A 21558-nucleotide genomic window follows, 5' to 3' on the forward strand; every position below is an offset into this window, starting at 1 on the left:
AGACGGCTAATCGTCGGCTCGCTTAGGTGGGCCTCCTTACATCCTTTCAGTCTATTAGCGTTCGTTCATTTTCTTGAATCACTACGATATAACACTTAAATTTACACGGTGCAATTCGGTGCGGTATAATGCAGTATACATTCTCCTTATATCCATCGTATATATACAAGATTTATATGATAATGTACCTTGAGGCAAGCGGGGGTTATTCAACGGACTTTCTTTAAGAAGACGATCATTAAACCGTCTATTGCTAGGTATAGTAGAAGGAGAGCAAGGTGCACTGGCCAGCCTTGGCACTGGTTCCTACTACAACCTCGTCCCAATTCCTAGTTCAAGAGAATACAAGTCAAGTCAACCACATCATCAGAACTGCTTCTTCCTGTGACCTAGTATTATCACCAGACAAGTACTAGCAATATCGTCTAAAGTTAGTACTAACCTTTATTCGAGAACAGCTTAGCTAATAGACCGTCCTATTAAAAAAGATCGTCTTATGACCGTCCTATAGCTATCCCCGTCTAATTATTCAGAACGGGTTTCTGGAAAACCTATTTTTAAGATCTAACACAGTCTAATAATCATTCCAATCAAGATATGATGAAACACTTTTTTTGAAGATGCGGTTTTTGATTATAATTTCATGAATACGTGCCAAGATATTTCTCGGTACCGTGGCCACAGCTTATATTAATCGTCCGCTCGCTTAGGTGGGGCCTCCTTTCATCCTTTTAAGACACGCCTTAAAAGATTTAAAACCGGGAACGATCGATTCAATCAAAATTTGCCCCAGTGAAGTTTGATTACCACGCTTCATAAACCTAGGGGTAAAGGAGACGGAGGAGCGGGGTGGGGGGTAGGAAGTGGGAGGAGGCAAAAGGAAATGGAAGTAGCAAATCATTTTACTTTCTAATATAAGTTCTCGAGGACGGTCGTCAGTCCGGGGACGCTCCCAAGATGGCCCCAAAACGCTTGGAAACAGATCCCAGGATAGTCTTTTCGTAAAGAGACCAACTTCTGTAAACGACGATTGAATCGATTTAAAAGGGTTTTGATATAATAGTAATCTTTTCACGAAAAGACAAGCTCTTACAAACGACTGTTTAATCAATTAAAATAGTTCTATTTCAGCTACGATTTAGATAATTCGAACCGTTTATTTCCAGAATCTACTCCATCTCAGGTATCGGCCTAGGGTGATCACACTACCTTAGAGGCAGGGAGGAGGTTATTTGGACGGTCCACGGGCCGTCTTCGGACCGTCTCTTTTAAAGATGGTCCGCGACTTTTAAGACGATTAATAGACTACTAGTCGTCAAGACCTAAAAGAAGACTATACTTGATAAATGACGGTTTGAGTGATCTGAACCGTAATTGAAGTGCGTCTTTTCGCGAAAAGACCGTCCCGGGACTGGTCTTTCAAAAAAAAAAAAAAAAAAAAAAAAAAAAAAAAAAAAACCCAACTTCCGCAAAAGATGATCCAATCAATTAAATCAATTCCATTTCAACCAGGATTCAAATAATTTAAATCATTTGTTTTCAAAATCTAATCATATCTCAGGTATCAATCAGCCTGGGATGATCCACTACCTAGCCATGCCAACCTCTTCGGACTATCCTCAAAGGAGATCATCATCGGATAACCAGCTAACCGTTTATGTTTGAATAACCCCCTACTTGCCCCTGATTTCAAGGTAGCTATAGTACAGCGTGAAGGTGAGGCCCAGATGGTGTAGCGAAATACAAGAGCAAGGGGCAGGATTAAGGGTGGGTATTCAAAGATACCTAAAATAAAGGTCCTGAGGCGCTACTTGCTGGATCGCATTATCTCCTCGTCCAATTTCAGAACATTAATCTCCATTAAAGACAGATGCTACCTAATCGTATACAAATGCCCATCTGGGGTAGAGCTCCTGATCAACTCCTTTTTGAAGAGTAACCATCAGAACGCACAGGCTACAAGCTTCCGGCTATAACTCGACGGCCAGGTCCCTAATCTAAATTACAGTCTCTTAATCCTCCCATTGGCTTTTCATCTCATCTCCCATAATCATGGCTCTTGTATTCAGCCTAGCACTCCAGACCATATTCTCCGTCGTACCCATCTCCCTCAAGTTGCCGAGCCCGCCGCCACCCACGACCTGGATATCCGAGTCGCCATTCACATATCCCTTAGCTCTGTGGTGCATGAAGACGGGTGGCGTAACGGTGAAACATCTATCAGACAGATCAGCTTTCCGCGTTCAGAATTCCTTTCGCTTGCCAAATGTTCAAATGCCATCCGAGAAAATGATACGCCTCCAATGCCACTCAAGTACTCACCTCATTCCAAGCCTCCCAGGATCCCTCCCCCATCTGCACAATCCAGCGAGCGCGTTATCAAACGGCCCAACCAGGTGATCTACACTCAGATCATATAGAACCTTCCTCGCGCCCTCCAGACTCAATGCATACGCGAACGAGCAGATCGGGCCTCCCGTAACATGGACCCAGCGCGTACTCGGGTGTGCCGTGTAGTTCTGAAAGCCGGCCGTGTGAGCTGGCGGTGGAACAGTCGGGTCATCATGTATGGTATACTTTTTCGACAAGTAGACGATGTCAGGGTTTGCAGCGTCCATGGTAGCGTACTCGGGGAGGGTTTCGGGAAAGACTTCGCCGCAGTGGCCCAGCCAGAGAATATCCCAGTCATCGCCGTAGGGGTAGGTAGAGGAGGGGTTTGAGGAGGATTGCAGAGAGCTTGTGCCGGCTGCGATGAGCTGGAGTTGGTCCTTGAGCCGGACGTCCCAGTCCATGTCGTCCTCCATGATTAGGGCGGTGGATATGCCTTCTTCTACTATTCTGCGTACCGTCTTGTCAGCAGCTATATCTTAGACATGGCGGAGGCTAAACAGACTTCCTGATTGCATTCATGTGTCCCCTCCAACTCCCCAAGTTAGTTTCCCACAGCTGCGTGCGATTTACACCATACGGCAGTGCTTTATCCACAACGCTCTCGCCCCGCACACCATCCACCCATTCAATTTTAAAGCCCGTCAGGCTGCTGATCAGCGCCAATGCGTCCCTCTTATCACTGCGCTCTGCTAGTCCAATCGCGAACACCCTCTCGAAGCCCAGCGTAGCATTGGTAACGGGGTCAAAACTCGATCCTGGGTCCGAGGACGTAGTTTTCGTGTATGAAGAGATGACATGGGACGGGTAGTCGCTCAAGGAGTACGGCTTGGAGTAGACGATGAAGAGGACGAAGAGGCCGACAAGAATGCCGACGGCGAAAGTTAGAGTGCGTTGTTGGAGCATGGTGACCGTCGGCATTGATTTATATTTGAGTGGTGGGTTTCGATACGAAAGCCATCGGATGACGCGCTTAAAGGTTTCGTTTTGGTTTTCGCTGGCGTTGAGCGAGTGAGTGAGTGAGGGAGTGAGGGAGTAAGTGAGGGAGTAAGTGAGGGAGTAAGTGAGGGAGTAAGTGAGTGAGTAAGTGGGTGAGTAAGTGAGTGAGTGAGTGAGTGAGTGAGTGAGTGAGTGTGTGAGTTACTGAGGTTGTGTTGTACGAGAAACATAGCTGTAGGTTCCGCAATGCGTTTAAGTGGGTCCCGCTACCGCGCCTTCCTCTTTAGATCCGTGCCACCTTCGGGACCAATGACTTAGCTTCGCACGGAAAGCTGCATGCTAGTCAACAAGCACCGCAGAAAGTGGGAAAAATAGATTAAACGGCGTGATCTTTACATGTTACCTGGTCAGCTTTACTCAAACTTGGGGATTATGAAATGAGAGGATTGCGGAGCACAGATGACGGGATTTGAGTCGTACAGAGAATATATTTTGAATCTCCGTAAACTTTAGAGTTGAAAGATCCCCAAGCCATCGAAAGATGAGTTCTTTGTAAAAGTACCACCAATGCCGCTGAAAATGCTCAAATCCACCATATTGCTCGTTGATGTCTAACGCTATACAGAATGAGTGCCGTACTCCACCGCATGGCTACACGCGACCACCTATACCCAGTTCCGATGCTATGCACGTAAATGTAACGTAATTGCAACCCCCCTGATTTCTTATGCAGCTTCATCCGTGTTCGTAATCGTATTCGAGCCTGCTGCATCCATACACAAGAGACCAGTGTTGCCAGACACGTTGGCATACATCGCGAGCATTTCCTCACAATAGGTGTCCAGGTTGATAATTTTGAGCTTCCCCTCCCACTTTTTGAGGAAGTCTCTCCGCCGGTATTCGAAACTGAGGCCCGAAGACCAAGCGACAATCTCCACTTTCCAGTTCTTTTGAAGAGCTCGTTCGACCATTTTCAGGAATCCTCCCGAATATTCGGCCTCAGCTGCATCGCCGCTGGCAAGAACAATGGTCGAAGGCTTCTCGTTATCTACCAGACTTTCCAAAATCTTCATGTGTAAAATCTCATCCACCCCTTGCTCCTGCATGACCAGTCGAGCTGTTGTGCACTCTGATGCGCTCGAATATCCGGAAGTGACGAAGCCATAACCCGTTCCACGTTTCGCCTTCCTCGGTTTTGTAGTTTGCCGGGGTTTAGCCACCCTTGCTAAAATATTGACCTCGTACTCAAGCAGCTTAGCGTCTGCTAGAAAGCTCGGCTGTTTCTCTTGCGAGTCCGCTTTAAAAATCATCGAGCCAAGTACCACACGTCTAGCAACACCTCTACCTCTTTCGAGAATGTGGGCAAGAGAACGGAAGGCAAGAGGCGGCTGCCTCACACGTGCCTCTTCTGAAAATTTTCTTTCCAGCTTAAGCTTGTTAGCAAAGCCAATTATTATGTTGGACAGGTCGACGAATATGTGAATTCCGCCGGGCATGGTGTCTCCTAACGGCGGGCACCGGCTTATCTGTGTCGCCTCATTTGGGAAGTTCATGGCCAGTTTCTCCAAGAGCTGGGTATTTTGCTCCTCAGGTGTAAGAATATGAAGAGGTCGAATGATATTGTGATCGAAATAACGCTTCAATGGGATTGGCTGAGGTGATACCGGTTGGAACAGCCTGACGGAAGCTCGGTCAACGGGTAGTTTCCGAGAAGATAGTATAGAGCTCGGTTTATAAGACTTTGCAAAAGTTGAAAGTTCCTGAGGAGTACCGAGTATTCCTTTATTGCCGGTACCAAACCCATTGCTATGCGTAAAAGGCTCTACGGCCAGTGTTCGAGTAGGCGCAAGAGCCACCCTCCCTATAGTATCTTCCGTCGGGCACCAATCTTTGTTGCAAAGGCTGCGCCGGCATCTTTCGTCCTCCCATCGAACCTCCTTCTTTAAGTCCCAAATTTCCAGATCGTCTAGCTCATTATCTTCCTGGGCGGATGTTGGTGGCGTTGATTGACCGAGCGTACCCGCAGACAAAGACGAACTTGTCGAAAGACGTCTTACTGTCGGTGGGGGAATATCCAAGGGTTTACCAAGGAATATGAACAGTCGGTCAAAGTCCCCCAAGTTCTTGGGGACATCTGATCTGGGATCGTATCGTGCCAGGTCGGGGACGTCGAGTTCGGTGGCGAATTCGGATTCGGATTCGAAACTTGAATTGAAGGCATGGGAGAACTTGCGCGCAAGCCTGAAGTCCCAGACATTGGCATCGCTGCTTTCCGAATCTGATTCCATGGCTATTGTTCGGTAGGTATGGGTGAGAGTATGTATAGGATATAGATTACGGGGGTGGCTCTGCGTGTTGATGTTAGCCTAGCGATCCCTCTCCAGAAAATGGACGAATGTCTCTTACGTTGCAGCAAGGCGCTGAGTAGCGGGCGTGGTCATGTCTAGAGAGAATTCTGTTGCTGGTAGGTATGTTTGTGTGGTGTGGTGTGGCGGTCGTTGTTTTTCGTTTCAGAGAGTGCGCGGGCTAGTCGTAGTCAAATATTAGACTCCATTTCCATGGAGGCGAGTCCGGTGGGGGCAAAAGGGAGGGGCGAGGCTGAGCCGAGCCGAGTTGATGCGGGCCCGGGGGAACAATCTTCCGGCTGCTTCTACAAGTATTAATATACGTAGTATAATCGTCGGCTCGCTTAGGTGAGCCTCGACGATTATTTATTCTGCCTTATTTCCATCTCTCTCCTCTACCACATCGATATGATCAACGTTCTCCCACCTCTTATTATAACCTAAGCTTAAATCGCATGTCAAAGTTACATCTTCATTTTACCATCTGTAGGATAAGTAACAGCCTGTCTACCTACTATATAGACATTGATTTGCGAAGATACCACTTCGGTCTATTCTGACATTCGGTATTACAATGCTATGCCTTCTCATTTCATCATCCTAACAATGGCATTCTGCTTATGCCGAGTCTTGTCTTGAACGGGCGTGAGAGTGAGGCGATACATTCAAATGCAGAAGTCTCTGCTTATATGGATGGAGTCTAGCACTCCAGATGCGGATGCGCATGAAGACGCGGATGTGCGTAAAGATGCAGACGTGATGGATTCACTTCCTCACTCTCGCCTGAATTTTCCATTTCATTCACTGGCATTCCTTGTCTCAAAACGTCCCAGGATGCGCGTCAAAGTTTCTACAGTTGCCAATCTCCAAACTTGCCGTATAATTCTATTCTGCGCACATTTCATTCCACGCCTTGCAACCAAGCAAACATATACACACTCTCACTCGAGTCTTCTTGTGACTTGGAAAACACGGCTACGAACTTAGAGGACTGCAAAACTTGGGAGCAAAATCGGGCCACATAAACTGTTTGATGGACGGGGTTTTGAGTGTTAATGGTCCCGTTAAGACTACGTTCCATAGGAAATTATAGCGAAGATATTGACGATTTTGGATCTGAATTTTGGATCAAATCTGATTTGAATTCAAATCACGGTTATTTTACAGCTTGGGGAAACCGTCGCGAGAGAATGCTCGCTTTCACGATGAATGATTCTGGTTAGCCAATCTTGCAAAACACTATGTCGATTACTGCCAGGCAAGCGAGGAGGACATTGTGTTTCGCGACTTTCAATCAAATTTCTTCCTTCCAGTGGCCGAGGAGGTTGCGGAGGAGGTCGAATCGATTTGTGGAGGGGGTTTTTTGGAGGTGATGGCAAGGAATATGACAGTGTGAGGTAGAGGTAGAGGGAGGGGGAGCTGAAATGGGATGTGCAGGTGAAGTGTAGCAATCCTGACGACGACGGGGTGTCGATATGGGGGATGGAAGGGCATCGGTATTGGCCTTATCTTCCGTTGGTGGAAGCTGGCGAAGGAAGGTAGTTTCGTCCATAGATTGGAGGGTTGGAATCAAGGAGTCGGGGAGACTTATAGAAGAATTTACAGCTCTGAGTAGATACCACAAGTATGATATGTAGGATTTTCGATATATATGATACAGAAGCGTTTATTTACATCATCGTTCGGAGTCCCAAAACGAGGCCACCACGCTTAAATCCTGGGTCGTCTCTCCTTCTCACGGACAGCCTCGCGAATCTTCGCATGCCATTTTGGAAATCGGTGGCGTTCAAACTCCGGCATTCTCCATAGAGAGAACAATGCAGTCCCTTTCTCGCCACGGAGAATCGAGGTCTGCAGCTTTACGATATCACGCACGATCTTGTACGTATCTTCGTCGAAATCCAGAGCAGCATCCTCCATTTCACCAAGAAGATCAAGAATGCCGCGGAAATCGTCGTATCGGTAGCGGTAGATGCGGAGGAGCTCATTGTAGAGTTGGGTGCTTGCGCCTAGGACGTGCGAGATGAAACCTAGGGATTTGATTTTGGGGAGTATGGAGAGGGCAAGGGGTGATGGCTTAGCGAAGGATCGGTCCAGGAGGCGGAGGCCGAAAAGGAGGTAGGATGGGTAGAGAGGGCCATAGAGGGCGAGGGGGGAAACACCATCTAATGGTCCTTTAGGAACAGCCGGGATAGTAGATTCGACCGCTGAATCCTCTATCGGATCTTCTCTTACCCCTTCTGATAGTCCATCAGTTTGCTTGGGCGCCGGGGCCTGATTCTGCTCTCTTTTTGCTCTCAGCTCCGCCTTCTTCCACCCTTTTACCCTTTTTGCCTTGGTCGGCGAGTCTTCTTGTGACGGCTTCACCCCCGATTTTGGAGCATCGGCCAGTCCCAACTTCGCAATCAATGAGAATACCTCCTTCTCCATGATTTCCATCAACTCAAAATCGGTCTTGGCAGAAATCATCAAAGCCTCCACCCTAGCTCTCTCCGGCTCCCTGAGAGTTTCCAGCTGCTCCGTATCCAGCAATCTTCGAGTAGTCTCACCTGCTTCTGCTTCGTCCTCCTCCGCGACGTAACCCATGGCCTTCGCAGCTGCAGCTCTGAGTGGAGACGGGTACCTCTTGATGGCTGCCTCCATTTGTTCTCGACTCAGAACACTCGTTTTCATAGCAGTCGCAAAAATATTCTCGAGCTTTAGTCTCGCTTCCCGCTGATTTTCTAAGACCGGTTTATTGCTCATAGTGCTCGGTACTGCAAAACTCGAACCCTCGTCATGCTGTTCAGCCCGTCCCGAAGCGCTGTAAGCATCATTGAACCCATCTGATCCAATTCCTGGAGAACCAGAGCGCTGAGATCTTTGGAAGATGTCCGAAAATATCTTCTGGAAGGCTGCTCTTTCGGTTTCGGTGATTGTCGAGTTGGGCGATTCGGGCTTCATTGTCAGATCTTGAATGTCGTCCGAGCTCCCTAAAAATATATCTTCGTCTTCCAGTTCCTCGTCGAATTCGATCGGCGAGTTGTCAGCGTCAAATTGGTTGGCCACCGTGCGCCTTGAAAGCGATGCATATCGCGGTTTCGTAGGTAAAGTAATGCCCGGCGACGGAGACGAGTTCAGGCCCGAGGGTCTGTGATAGACATTTCTTTTGATCTTGAAGCCCTGATTAGGCTCAGGATTGTCTGGCACTGGAAAGTCTGCTCTAATGTAACGAGGTCCGATGCCCGTGTCAATTCTTACTCTCCGGATGCTGGGTCCCTCGCAGGGCGGTGGAGTATCGAGAGCATCTGGAGTAATGGCAGGGCCGCAACTGGACGCAGGTGTATCTGGACCGGGGGTCTCTGTTGTAGTCCTCTCGTCTGTATTTTGGGCTCGGATTGTGCAACTCAAGTGCCTTGGAAGTACAGCAGATCGGTATCTGGCTCGATATACAGGTTTCGCTCCTGTCCATGCCCAGCTGGAAAGGGTTTTGGTCTGGTAGAGAAAAGGCATCGCTGTTGATGCAGCTGTCCCAGCTTCAGCGATGGCTCTCGAGGCGAGCATCACGGCGGTGGCGGATCTTTTGCTATCGCAGCATGGAATCCCGGCCGTTGAATATTCTACTGTTGTGAATGGTGTAGTTGCTACGGTATGGGTGTCTTTCATTGAGCTCTGGCCAACAAAATAATAATGCGATAAGCTTTGGGCCAGCCAAGATATTTTAAGCTAGTGAGACGCCTCGTCGCGTGCATCGACCGGTTGGACGCGCCATGTTCGTGTAGATGACCTTAACGATATTTCTCTCTCCTCAACAACCACAAACTTTCCATACGTCCTGCAAAACCCGACTACCGCAGTTTCAGTCCAAGACTATGGCGCCCGTAAAGAAGGAGAAAGAAGAAATGAGCGCTTTTGAGCGAAGCCGTCTCGCCAATATCGCCACAAACCAAGCAATCGTCAAGGACCTCTCCTCTGCCGCAGCGAAGATTGCGCCCAAACCCATCGCACGACCGAAATCCGCTGCTCCACGCAAAAAAGCGACGCCTGTAAAGAAAGAGATTACCAGACCCTCGAGGACTAGTTCACGGTTGGCGGGTATCGAGGCAGACAGCGAGACGCAGAAGCGCAAGGCCGAGGTGGAATATGAGTTTGCGGCAGAGCAGGCTAAGGCGAAGAAGCAGAGAGTTACGGGGGATCTGAACTTCAGTGATATTGTCGTGGATGGGAAGAAATACCGTAGGGATGAGGGGTTCTTGTCGGGAATTATGCGGGGTGCGCAGCCGAATGTAAGGACTTTCACTGAGGAGGATGTGAAGGAGACTACGGATGAGGGATTGAAGGCTTTGAGGGAGACAATGAGTGGCTTAGAGTTGTATGAGGGATATGAGCCGAATCGTAGGTCTCTTTACATCGTCAGGAGACAAGTTATGCTGATTTTTACAGAAATCAAAATCACTCCTGAGCGCATCTACTCGCTTGGCTTCCATCCTTCCGAAGACAAAGCACTGATTTTCGCGGGTGACAAGCTGGGGAATATGGGCATTTTCGATGCTTCTCAAACCGGACCAGAAGCCAAGGTCGAGGACAACGACGAGGAGGAGGAGGAAGCAGACACTCCCGAGCCAGCTATCACTGCTTTGAAGCTGCATTCGAGAACAATCACTTCGTTCGTCTTCCCGGCTGACGGAAACCACTTATTTTCAGCTTCGTACGACTCTTCAGTGCGCAAATTTGATTTGCAAAAAGGTGTAGCCGTGGAAGTCTTTGCGCCCGCATCAGCGGATGAGGAGTTGCCGATTTCATGTATATCTATCCCGGCTTCCGACCAAAATTTTCTGTATTTTTCGACGCTCGAAGGCTCGTTCGGTAGATACGATTTGAGGACCAAGCCTGCCGATGCCGAGATTTGGCAGCTCACCGACAAGAAACTAGGAGGGTTTTCCAGCCATCCGTTGTACTCGCATTTGATCGCAACAGCTTCTCTGGATCGAACTCTGAAGATCTGGGACCTGCGGAGCATCAAAGGGAAAGGAGAATCGAGAGCTCCAGCGCTCATGGGCGAGCACACCTCCCGGCTGTCTGTATCCCATGCTTCATGGTCTGCCGGAGGTCACGTTGCAACATCCTCATACGATGATACGATCAAGATTCACTCTTTCCCTCAGGCCGGATCATTCACGCCTGGGCAGGATTTCGACGATGATGCTATGGCACCCGCTGCTACTATCAAGCACAACAATCAGACCGGCCGTTGGGTCACGATTTTGAAACCCCAATGGCAAGAAAGACCTGACGATGGCATTGACAAGTTCGCTATCGGCAACATGAACCGTTTTGTCGACGTGTATAGTTCAAGCGGAGAACAGTTGGCCCAACTGAGTGGAGAAGGAATCACTGCTGTGCCGGCAGTTGCGCATTTTCATCCCACGAAGAACTGGGTTGCCGGTGGAACCGCGAGTGGAAAGCTGTGTCTTTGGATGTAATGTCGTACGTTATGTTCTTGCATAGGGAGGTAGGCAGGCATCTTTTGTTTGGTTTTGGTTTTGGTTTTGTCGATTACCGACCGGTACTTGGGGCGTTGACCGGAGCGGGAACACGGCGTCTCCAGGGCGTCGGACTTCGCTATTCGCTGTGAGGCAGAGCTCTCACTGCAGCTGGGTGCGGTGTGCTTGCTCGCTCGGACACAGTAGAAATTCAGCGATGAAGTGGCATAGGTCCTGGTTCTGTTGTAGCCAGTACTCGAGAGATAGTTGTCGCCCCTTGGATGCCTTGACATGCCGTCCAATGTGACTGTTTATCTATGCATTTTGAGTCAGCTGGTAAGCTGACAACAGGGCTGTGACAGCACGTCTAGAGGCATATACGTCTTGGTCTGTTTACAGTGTGGATGGGGGGGGGGGGGGGGGGGAGGGGGGGGGGGGGGGGGGGAGACCCAGGGAGAGACAGAACCTTAAAACGATTACTTACTTACCGTAACTTAGCGTGTCATCGAATCGTGTGCAGTCCCTATCCAATCCCGTGATCAGCCTGTAATGTCCCTGCTTCTCATCTGAATTTACGGAAAGCTAACCTCAGACAATTCCCAATATCTTCTGATCGGCTCATCTTCCTCTTCCACCACCCCCACCAAGCATGTGACTATCCTTGTTTCTCGGTTAGTGACCCGCGATCTGATATCGATACGGTACTCCGTACTTGCGATAGCCACAGCCACAGCCGCTTCAGTCGCCCAAGACGAGGCTTATCGATAACGCTTCATAAGACTGCGCGGCAGCTTCGCCTACCATCCTCCCTCCAGCAGCCACCACCCATCAGCAACAACACTGCCTCGAGCTGTTCGCTATCTGGACCTCACGACAAGAACTCGCCATGGCGCCAGAGGGACTCTCGAAAAAGCGCGTGGCGCGCAAGCTGACGAAGAAGAGAAAGGAGGGCCGCCAGGTCACAGTGGAGATCCCAGAGCGCTTCCGGGACGGCGACGATGCCGACGAGGACTGCACCGCGCTGCACGGCCGGAACGCCTACATGAATCAGTCTGTATTTGGTATGATAGCTGCGGCGGGCTCCCAGGTCGATTTCAATGCTAGATTCGACGGGGGTTCGAGCGACGACGACGATGAACCTGCGGGGGGGCCTGAAGAGTTGAGAGTGGATAGTAAGACGAGGAGGGGGAAGCTACCTGCGAAAGGAGAGGAGAACCATCGGACGAGGTTCTCGGAGAACAAGCTTTTGAGGAGCCTGTCCGGGCTGGGGTCGAGGTCGAAGTCGAGGGAGCCGAATAATGGTGCTGGGTCTGGATTACCCTCTATAGATCCTTCTTCTGAAGCTATTACGCTCAAGTCACCGAGTAAGCATGGGCACCCCAGGGATACGATGGTTATGAGCCGGATGTTGGAGGCTAAGGCAGAGCTGTCTCTGCGGCCGAGTTTTGATCTTCCTAGACCGAAACCAGGCCACTTGAGGGAAGGGGCGGTTGCAGAAGAGCCGGCCTCGAGTACTTTGGCGAAACAGCTGATGGATATCTTCGAGTTCGATGCTGCGGAAGATGTTATTGAAGGTACGAGACTGAACGGGAGCAAGAGCTTCCCAATTTCTGAAGGGACTCCAGGACACAAAAAGCTGACTTGTGTAGAATATCAGTGCTGGTTATTAAAGAGTGTCCTACTTCAAGGCTACATGTACATTACAACTAAGCACATATGCTTTTACGCATATCTGCCTAAGAAATCTGTAAGTGCTGGGCTTTGACGGAAGCTCGAAGGACCGGGGCTGACACCACCTAGAATGAAGTAGTCAAGTCGGGATACCTCTCGAAATCTGGTAAACGGAATCCAAAATACAACCGGTACTGGTTCAGACTGAAGGATGATGTTCTCTCCTATTACTCAGATCCGTCCGACTTGTACTTTCCATGCGGTAATATCGACTTGCGTTATGGAATCTCAGCGACAGTGGCGGACAAGGAGAAAGGGAAGGACGCTACACACTTCACGGTCGTAACACATCAGAGGAATTTCAACTTCAAAGCCGACAGCATACCGAGTGCCAAGGAATGGGTCAAGTCGCTGCAGAAAATCATCTTCCGTTCGCACAATGAGGGAGACAGTGTGAAGATTTCACTACCTATCGAGAACATCATCGATATTGAGGACAGTCAGATCATAGACTTTGCGGATACTTGCAAGATTCGGGTTATTGATAATGACGAGACCTACGCAATCGATGAAGTCCGTTTTCGATTCCTTTGAAGTTTTGTTTACTTACTAACCGAGCCTAGTACTTCTTCTCGTTCTTTAGTTTCGGGAAGGAAGCCTTGAATGTACTTCAGAAATTGGTTGAAGACACTACCGCTCAGCAAATACCGGAAGACGTCTTAGTTTCACCAACCCAAATAGATAGCACGCGGAGCTCTAGATCACGTAGCATTGGCTATACAAGACGGAATTCATTGCAGGGACCGAAAGAGAAAAGACCAATACAACCACCACCTCCCACTCAGACTGCAACACCACTATTGGAAGAAAGTGTCAAGGCTACTCTCTCACCTTTAGGTGCAGTCAGTCCCCGTGCTAGTACTGAGATCAGCCGAGCAAGTTCGGATCCATTCCGGAGGAGCATGGACCTCAAGAACTTCAATAGACGGAGTGTCGACCTGGGTAGAATCAACATGGATGGGGCTATCCGTAGCGTTAGCGCGAACAGGCGGAGCTCAAGCAGGCCCGGTCTTGATGAAAGACGCCACACAGAGAAACCAGGCTCGTCTGATTCCTTTGTTCACTCACTAGAAGAACCAGGATCGCCTGCAGCGGTACTCTCAACGAGTGACGATACGCAAGCGTCTGCCAGTCAGATACTGAGAGGATCGGACGTCTTTCTATCGCCAACTATCCGGCGCTCAGCGTCAGCGACTTGCCGAAGAGACCCCGATTCTAATAACGACGATTCGCGGTCTGACTCACCGTCTCGTGTTACAGCCAACACAGCGATGGAAGCCCCGAACCCGCGTCACACTGCCATGACAGGCTCAATGGCAGCATCAAATGCTGATCAAGTTGAGCCATCCTCCTCAGCGCCAACACTGCAAACTCTTGTAAAAGCTGGAGCCTACCCATTGCAACGCGCAGCTGGCTTTGCAGGATATCTCAATCGGCATTCCAAGCGTATGAGCACTTTGTTGGCGACCGAGTCTATGGGATACGTTGAGAAAGTCTCAGGCATGTGGAAAGGTGGGAAGAAACATTACGACGAGCCGCAAGGTCTTGCTCCGGAAGACAACATGTACGATGATGATGAAGATCACACCGCGTCGTATGGGGATCGATTCCGAGACCACTTTGCTCTTCCTGCGACTGAAAAGCTTCAAGCATCGTATTTTGGATATCTTCACAGAGTCTTACCTCTCTATGGCAAGATCTACATCAGCGATAGGTCGTTCTGCTTTCGGAGTCTTCTGCCTGGTACACGGACGAAGCTTATTCTACCATTGAAGGATGTCGAGAATGTTGACAAGGAGAAAGGATTCCGATTTGGGTACTCTGGGCTGGTGGTGGTTATCCGAGGACACGAAGAGCTGTTCTTCGAATTCTCTCAAGCCGATACTCGGGATGACTGCGCCATTACGTTGCTCCAGAATCTGGAGTCTACGCGATACCTCAAGGAATCTGGGCTGTTGACGATGGAGGAGAAGGAGAGCGCTCAAACTGCCAGTGATGAGCATAAGTCTCTCCAACAAGCTCGGATGGAAGGCTTTGCCGATCATGACGTGAAGATGCCGAAGACGGCTGAGGAGGCTAGAACCGATGGATCACCAATATTGTTCGACGACCCTAGAGCGTCCATTCTGAACTTCAAGCCCACAGAGTCTCTGCGGGTCACCTGCCTGACTATTGGTTCCCGTGGAGATGTTCAGCCGTACATTGCCCTCTGCAAGGGACTGATGGCGGAAGGTCACACAACTCGAATAGCCACTCACCGTGAGTTCAAAGATTGGATCGAGAGTCACGGAATCGCTTTCGCACCTGTAGAAGGAGATCCAGCGGAGCTCATGCGCATTTGTGTTGAGAACGGGATGTTCACCTATTCTTTCCTACGGGAAGCATCTTCCAAGTTTCGAGGGTGGATCGATGAGCTACTCTCTTCAGCTTGGGCTGGCTGCCAGGACAGTGATCTCTTGATTGAAAGCCCGAGTGCTATGGGAGGGATACACATTGCCGAGGCACTGGGTATTCCATACTTCCGAGCATTTTCCATGCCATGGACTCGGACTCGCGCGTACCCACACGCATTCGCAGTACCCGATCATAAGATGGGCGGCGCCTACAACTACATCACATATGTTATGTTCGACAACGTCTTCTGGAAAGCCATCGCTGGTCAAGTCAACCGCTGGAGACGGAAAGAACTCGGTCTTCAAGCCACGAGTCTCGAAAAGATGCAACCCAACAAAGTCCCGTTCCTGTACAACTTCAGTCCATCAGTGGTCGTGCCGCCGCTTGACTACAGCGACTGGATCCGCGTAACAGGCTACTGGTTTCTAGACGAAGGCACAGGCTGGACACCGCCGAAGGAGCTGACGGACTTTATCAAGAAAGCTCGGCATGACGGCAAGAAAATCGTGTACGTCGGCTTCGGCTCGATCGTTGTCCAGGATTCCGCGGCAATGACCAACACCATCGTACAATCAGTCCTCAAAGCGGATGTTCGCTGTATTCTCTCCAAAGGCTGGTCTGACCGCCTAGACAAAAAGGCTGCCAGTGCCGTCGAAGAACCTTTACCGGCTGAGATCCACCTTATCAAGTCTGCACCCCATGACTGGCTCTTCAAACAAATTGACGCTGCGGCCCATCATGGGGGCTCTGGAACTACAGGCGCTAGTCTTCGGGCGGGTGTGCCAACTATCATCAAGCCGTTTTTTGGGGACCAGTACTTTTATGGATCGCGCGTGCAGGATCTGGGCGTAGGCATCTATCTCAAGAAGTTGAATGTTAGCACATTCTCGCGAGCGATTTGGGAGGCGTGTAACAGTCAGCGGATGATTGTCAAGGCGAAGGTCCTGGGGGAGACAATCAGAAGTGTAAGTTCTTGCCCTGTTCTTTCGAGTGTCACGTGAATCTAACATAAGGCTCCCAGGAACACGGCGTCGACGCAGCTATCCAGTCCATCTACCGCGACCTGGAATACGCCAAGTCGCTCATTAAACGCCGCGACGGCAAGTCCAGCGACGAGTCTGTAGAAGACCCCGAGGAGAGCTGGACCTTCATCGGCGACGAGAAGGATCCTGCGCTCGTTAAGCGCATTCATGACTGGGATAGTCTCGCACAGAGCGGGTGGCTGGCGGGGAACCTTGGTACGGGGAAAAGTGGAACGACGACGGGGAGCGAGGGGAGCGGCGCGTTTGACAATTTTGAGAAGGACGATGTTGCCGCTTGAGGGATGGCATCGAGATCTAGCTAGATAAACGTGGGAGAGAGTGATACAGGGAGGGGCTGGTTCATTATGTGGTAACGGCATGGCGTGGCGTAGCGAGTTCTTTCGTTTCTCCTGCTTCGGTCTCAAGGGAGTCTGGCGGGGTTTTAGGGTTGGATTGGATGCTACCGATGACGCGATACGATACAATTATGAATATAGCGAGCTAGCGAGGAGTGCGGCGACAAATTTGTATTGAAGACGACAGACAGACAGACATTACCTACCTAACATTCTTGGGTCCTACGAGCGAAGGGGTGTTTGTATTCTTGAGTAATTAGGGGTGGTATAGTACAGACTTTCCTGGTGCATAGCAGTCAATAGCTATATAAGGTACTTCTGTCCCTTTAGACTCTGCGTAGATAGTAGGTATTGATCACGCCCGTAGCTGCTGGGGAAACTGTTTCGATTCGGCTTCGGCTGGGCTGGGTTGGGTTGGGCTGCGGGCTCGCTTAGTATGTTTTGCAGGTAGAGAGGTAGAGAGGTAGGGAAGGGAGGTAGGGAGGTAGAGAGGAGGATTTAATTTCAAGTTCAAATCTTCATTGCACTGGGCCAAAAATAACCTATTATTTGAGAGGCTTGTCGTCGAGGGTACAGACTGTGAGGCCTCTTTCGTGGGTACTGCTCGAGCCACTTATTTCTTTGGTTAATTCAGTAGAGAGAGCATATAAGAGGACTTATTTTATAATGATCGGGTGCTCCAGGGATTGCTTTGTACATGAACAGACGAACTTTGGTTTATTCTGGATGTTATGATGTTTTTTATGTATGGGGGATTTGTAACTTGTATGATCACAGAATATCTTGCCCCTTTACATAAATACATACCGGTCTTGGTAGGGAGCCCGACAAATTGGCTGCAAACGGATCCGGACGAGATTGAGCCGAAAGCGTGACTTGGGCGCATTCCAAGCCCGCGTCAACTCATGCACCGCCGCCGCAGCCTATCAGACGCACGTGCCCCAACTCTCCACTTTTGTTTTCTTAAAAAGAATGAAATCCCCCCAGCCCGAATACCAGCGGCGCACGGTAGCGAGAACAAACCAAAAAAAGAAACGAGACCACCCCCCAATCGAACCCAACCCGGACCGCCGCAAATTAGTTTATCCGAACTGGCTCTGCTGGCTCTGCTGACTAAGGAAGCTAGCACCTTCCTTCCACCTACCAACCGTGACGAGTGGAGACGGACCGACGAAATCCAACATCCCTGTCAGTACCTATCGCGCGTCAACCAAGCACGTTAAACCAACAAACGGACGAGATTGCTATTCTGTATACGCGCACTCCTCCATCACGCTGCGAACCACCGAGATATCGACGAGAAGAGAGAGGAGAGCATACTTGCGACGCAGAGATACAAGGTGAATACCTACTGGTGCGGGAATTTGGGGGAGAAGGCGTTGGCGCAGATGCACCTGGTACTTCACGCGCCATCTATGCAAGCTTCCAACAAGCTTGAGCCACGAGTGTACGTCCTCTGGCTTAGTGAAGATGCTGCTCTGTGTACTGATGGAGCTTGCGCGAGCTGTTGCAGGCTTGTCAGGCTGCGCGTTGACTCGGGCGGTCCCTGCTTGCTTCCCTCTATCTGCGTCCTCCCCCACCCACCTCTTCACTTTCGAACATTGGCTAAATTGTTGTTATGTTTTTCCTTATAGTGAATACAGAAAACCTGGATCTGCATGACCACAAGAAAAGCGATATCCCGACGGAGGACCAGGACACAAGATGGGCAAGCTACTGAACCTCGGGGCGCGGCTCAAGTACCCGCTCACCATTATCAAGCTGCTCAAGAAGCCCGGCGACGAAATCAAGAAGCTCGAGCCCATCCTCGAGTATAGTTGGCCGCGCATCGTCGTCGTCGGTGACACAACATCTATGGAAGAGGGCGCGCAATGGACCAAGGCAGAGACGGCGTACGGCATGTGGGAGAGTCCTACAGAGGGCAGCCTCAAGTCGTGGAAGGTGAAGGAAGGTATGGTCATCGAGCGGGACATGCGATTCGTAGACATCGAGGAGACGTGCCCGCATAGTGTGCAGTTCCAGGGCCTGTGCGGTATGTGTGGAAAGGACATGACGGAGGTGACATTTGCGAGCTTCGGTGATGATACCGCGCGCGCGAATATCAACATGATTCATGACCATACATCGCTGAAGGTTAGTCAGGACGAGGCGTCGAAGGCGGAGGATGAACTGCAGCGACGGCTGCTGAAGCATCGGAAGCTGTCGCTGGTGGTGGATCTCGATCAGACGATCATACACGCGTGTATTGAGCCGACGGTGGGGGAGTGGCAAAGGGACAAGAACTCTCCAAACTACGAGGCTGTTAAGGATGTCAAGAGCTTCCAGCTGAATGATGATGGACCCAGGGGCCTAGCGTCAGGATGCTGGTACTATATCAAGATGCGGCCTGGTTTGGCGGAGTTCTTGGCACATATCTCGGAGCTGTACGAGTTGCATGTGTACACGATGGGTACGCGGGCCTACGCTATTAATATCGCCAAGATCGTCGACCCGGACAAGAAGTTATTTGGAGATCGGATCATTAGCAGAGATGAGAACGGAAATGTGACGGCAAAGAGTCTAGCGCGACTGTTCCCGGTGGATACGAAGATGGTGGTTATCATCGATGATCGGGCGGATGTGTGGCCACAAAACCGACCGAACCTGATCAAGGTAGTTCCATACGATTTCTTCCTGGGAATTGGAGACATCAATTCGAGTTTCTTGCCGAAGAGAGAAGAGTTACCGCCGATGCAGTCTATTATCAAGAAAAAGACGTCGAAATCTGAGCTGAAGTCAGCCCAAACAGGCGAGGACGGAGATACTTCCAACCTCAAGGAAGCCAGCCCCGAGGCCGTCAAGCTTGCCGAGCCAGAGCCAGACGAAGCCAAGAAGGAGGGCGAATCGAAGATTAGTGCCCTGGAGGAGCTGGTGAGGATGGGAAGTGGCGACGACCAAGCTCTGCGACTTGAACAAGCTGCCGAGCAAGAGAAGTTCCTGGAGAAACAATTGACGGATCGGCCACTGCTCCATATGCAAGAGAAGCTCGAGCAAGAGGACAGTGAGGCCCCGGCCCAAGATACGCCAAAAGGCGAGGCGGCACCCGAACAACCTCAACACAAACACAACCTGCTTGTCGATAACGATGTGGAGCTCAAGTATCTGGAGCAACATTTGACTCAGGTGCACAAGGCGTTCTATGAGGAGTATGACGGTGCATTGGTTAATGCTCATGGAGGTAGGGTTGCACAGTTGAAGCCGGGACACAACAAGAAGATGTCAATCAAGACTAGTGCGGCAGATCTCAAGATAGTGCCTGATATTGGACAGGTCATGCCACGGTTGAAGTAATTATCCCAAACCCTCCAGCTAAGAGCTCCTTACTAATATGAAACAGGACAAAGACATTAGAGGGTTGCACAATTGTGATGTCAGGCCTCGTACCGCTACAAGCAGATATCATGAGGTATTCAAGCTCTTTTCATTTGCCCCAAATTTTGCATGATCAATTTTTTTGCCATATATTCTCTCGTACCATATGCTCTCATATCAGACACTTACGGCGGATTAGGACTGAGATTGGATTACAAGTTGTTAGCTTTGGCGCGAAAATTCAGGCGAAGGTCAACCGCAAAGTGACGCATCTCGTAGCTTCGACGAGTAGGACCCGTACGCACAAAGTCCGGCAGGCGGCAAAGTACCCGAACATTAAGATTGTGAACCAGCAGTGGCTGCTGAATTCTATGAGTAAGTGGAAGAAGGAGGACGAGACCCCTTACTTGGTAAGCTTAGGCCCACCCACCCGAAGAGAAAAACCTGACATGGATAGGTGACCATCCACGAAGCCGATCGCGTGCGTTCTTCAGGCTTCGACTCCAACTCCAGTACAGCCTCCTCCGTTGACGACTCTGACTCTAGTTCTTCCGAGGGCGGTAACGAGGACGGTACCGAGGATGGGATCGACGACGCGCCTAGTAGCTCGCAAGATGAGACAGTCGAAGACTTGGAAGGCGTGATGCCAAGCGATATGGAAGAGGGACGCAGCCCAATCGAAGACCTTCAGCAATTCAACTGGGGAGAAGCAGATGATGAATTAGCAGAATTCATGAATTCCGACTCGGAGGGCGAAGAAGGCGATTCAGACTCCGGGAGCGAGAGTGACACCAGCCGAGCGAGCGACGCGAGTAAGCGGAGTCGGCAAGGCAAGAAGCGATACCACGACGAAGCCACGGAAGATGGGGAGAGTGAAGAAGAGAGCCAGCTGGCGAAGAAGCAGCGCATTGCCAAGGAGAGGACGACGGGGCTCGCAAGTGGTGAGGTTTTGGGACTCGAGGAGAGTAGTAATAGTCTGTCGACGCCGGCTGCGGATGAGGACGAGAATGTGGATGAGGATGTGGATGAGGATGTGGATGAAGATGTGGATGATGGCTGGGGAGACGATTTGGAGGCTGATCTTGAGGCGGAGTTTGCAAGGGAGGCGGAGGAGCAAGCGAAGAGTGCTGCGGATGCGTCCGCTTGACACGAGTGATGCTGAGGGGAGGGAGACGGGGGGTGGGGGAGGGTTACATTCTTGTCTACGTTTTGAAGCGGCTTTTTTTCCCCTGAGATTTTGACAGAGGAGCACACGCACGGGGGAGGGAGAGGATGAGATACATATCGCATGTTTCCCGTTAGAGCGGGCTGGTGTTCCGGAGCTTGCTATCGTCAAGGGACAGACGGACGGATGGCTGGCTGGCTGGATGGATGGATGGATGGATGGATGGATGGAAAGAATCACGGACGGCGTAACTTTGTATTTCTCTGTCCATGTTTTGGATGGATGGATGGCTGGGTGCGCGGCTTGCTTTGGATGGGATGGGGTTTCGGTCCATGGGCTAAGCAGAAGACGCATAAGCATAGGACAAGAAAAGCAAAGCATAGGACAGCACAGTACAGCATGGCA

General features: G+C 50.3%; 6 protein-coding genes across 6 annotated transcripts; 3 read left to right on the plus strand and 3 right to left on the minus strand.

The window, feature by feature from the left end:
- Positions 1-2012: 2012 nt before the first annotated feature.
- On the minus strand, positions 2013-3294 carry L3040_008698 (uncharacterized protein; the record flags this gene model as incomplete). The annotated part of the gene is made up of 3 exons (XM_007290869.1): positions 2013-2217; positions 2323-2838; positions 2894-3294. The coding sequence occupies 3 exons, from the start codon at positions 3292-3294 to the stop codon at positions 2013-2015; spliced, it is 1122 nt and encodes a 373-aa protein (XP_007290931.1).
- A 758-nt stretch (positions 3295-4052) lies between these two features.
- Positions 4053-5768, minus strand: L3040_008699 (uncharacterized protein; the record flags this gene model as incomplete). Its single annotated transcript, XM_007290868.2, has 3 exons — positions 4053-5555; positions 5666-5675; positions 5734-5768. 3 exons carry the CDS (start codon positions 5766-5768, stop codon positions 4053-4055), a joined length of 1548 nt encoding a protein of 515 aa, XP_007290930.2.
- Positions 5769-7382: 1614 nt separating this feature from the next.
- L3040_008700 (uncharacterized protein) lies at positions 7383-9215 on the minus strand (the record flags this gene model as incomplete). The annotated part of the gene is made up of 1 exon (XM_007290867.2): positions 7383-9215. The coding sequence occupies one exon, from the start codon at positions 9213-9215 to the stop codon at positions 7383-7385; it is 1833 nt and encodes a 610-aa protein (XP_007290929.2).
- Positions 9216-9523: 308 nt separating this feature from the next.
- L3040_008701 (uncharacterized protein) lies at positions 9524-11134 on the plus strand (the record flags this gene model as incomplete). Its single annotated transcript, XM_007290866.1, has 2 exons — positions 9524-10046; positions 10095-11134. The coding sequence occupies 2 exons, from the start codon at positions 9524-9526 to the stop codon at positions 11132-11134; spliced, it is 1563 nt and encodes a 520-aa protein (XP_007290928.1).
- Positions 11135-12020: 886 nt separating this feature from the next.
- On the plus strand, positions 12021-16580 carry L3040_008702 (uncharacterized protein; the record flags this gene model as incomplete). Its single annotated transcript, XM_066157164.1, has 5 exons — positions 12021-12708; positions 12784-12881; positions 12935-13378; positions 13429-16224; positions 16281-16580. The coding sequence occupies 5 exons, from the start codon at positions 12021-12023 to the stop codon at positions 16578-16580; spliced, it is 4326 nt and encodes a 1441-aa protein (XP_066010424.1).
- Positions 16581-18341: 1761 nt separating this feature from the next.
- Positions 18342-21135, plus strand: L3040_008703 (uncharacterized protein; the record flags this gene model as incomplete). Its single annotated transcript, XM_007290864.1, has 4 exons — positions 18342-19963; positions 20014-20082; positions 20188-20398; positions 20446-21135. 4 exons carry the CDS (start codon positions 18342-18344, stop codon positions 21133-21135), a joined length of 2592 nt encoding a protein of 863 aa, XP_007290926.1.
- Positions 21136-21558: the final 423 nt, after the last annotated feature.

This window comes from Drepanopeziza brunnea (genome assembly GCF_022702325.1).
Source record: "Drepanopeziza brunnea f. sp. 'multigermtubi' strain 214-2 chromosome Unknown ctg16, whole genome shotgun sequence".
Lineage (NCBI taxonomy): Eukaryota > Fungi > Ascomycota > Leotiomycetes > Helotiales > Drepanopezizaceae > Drepanopeziza > Drepanopeziza brunnea.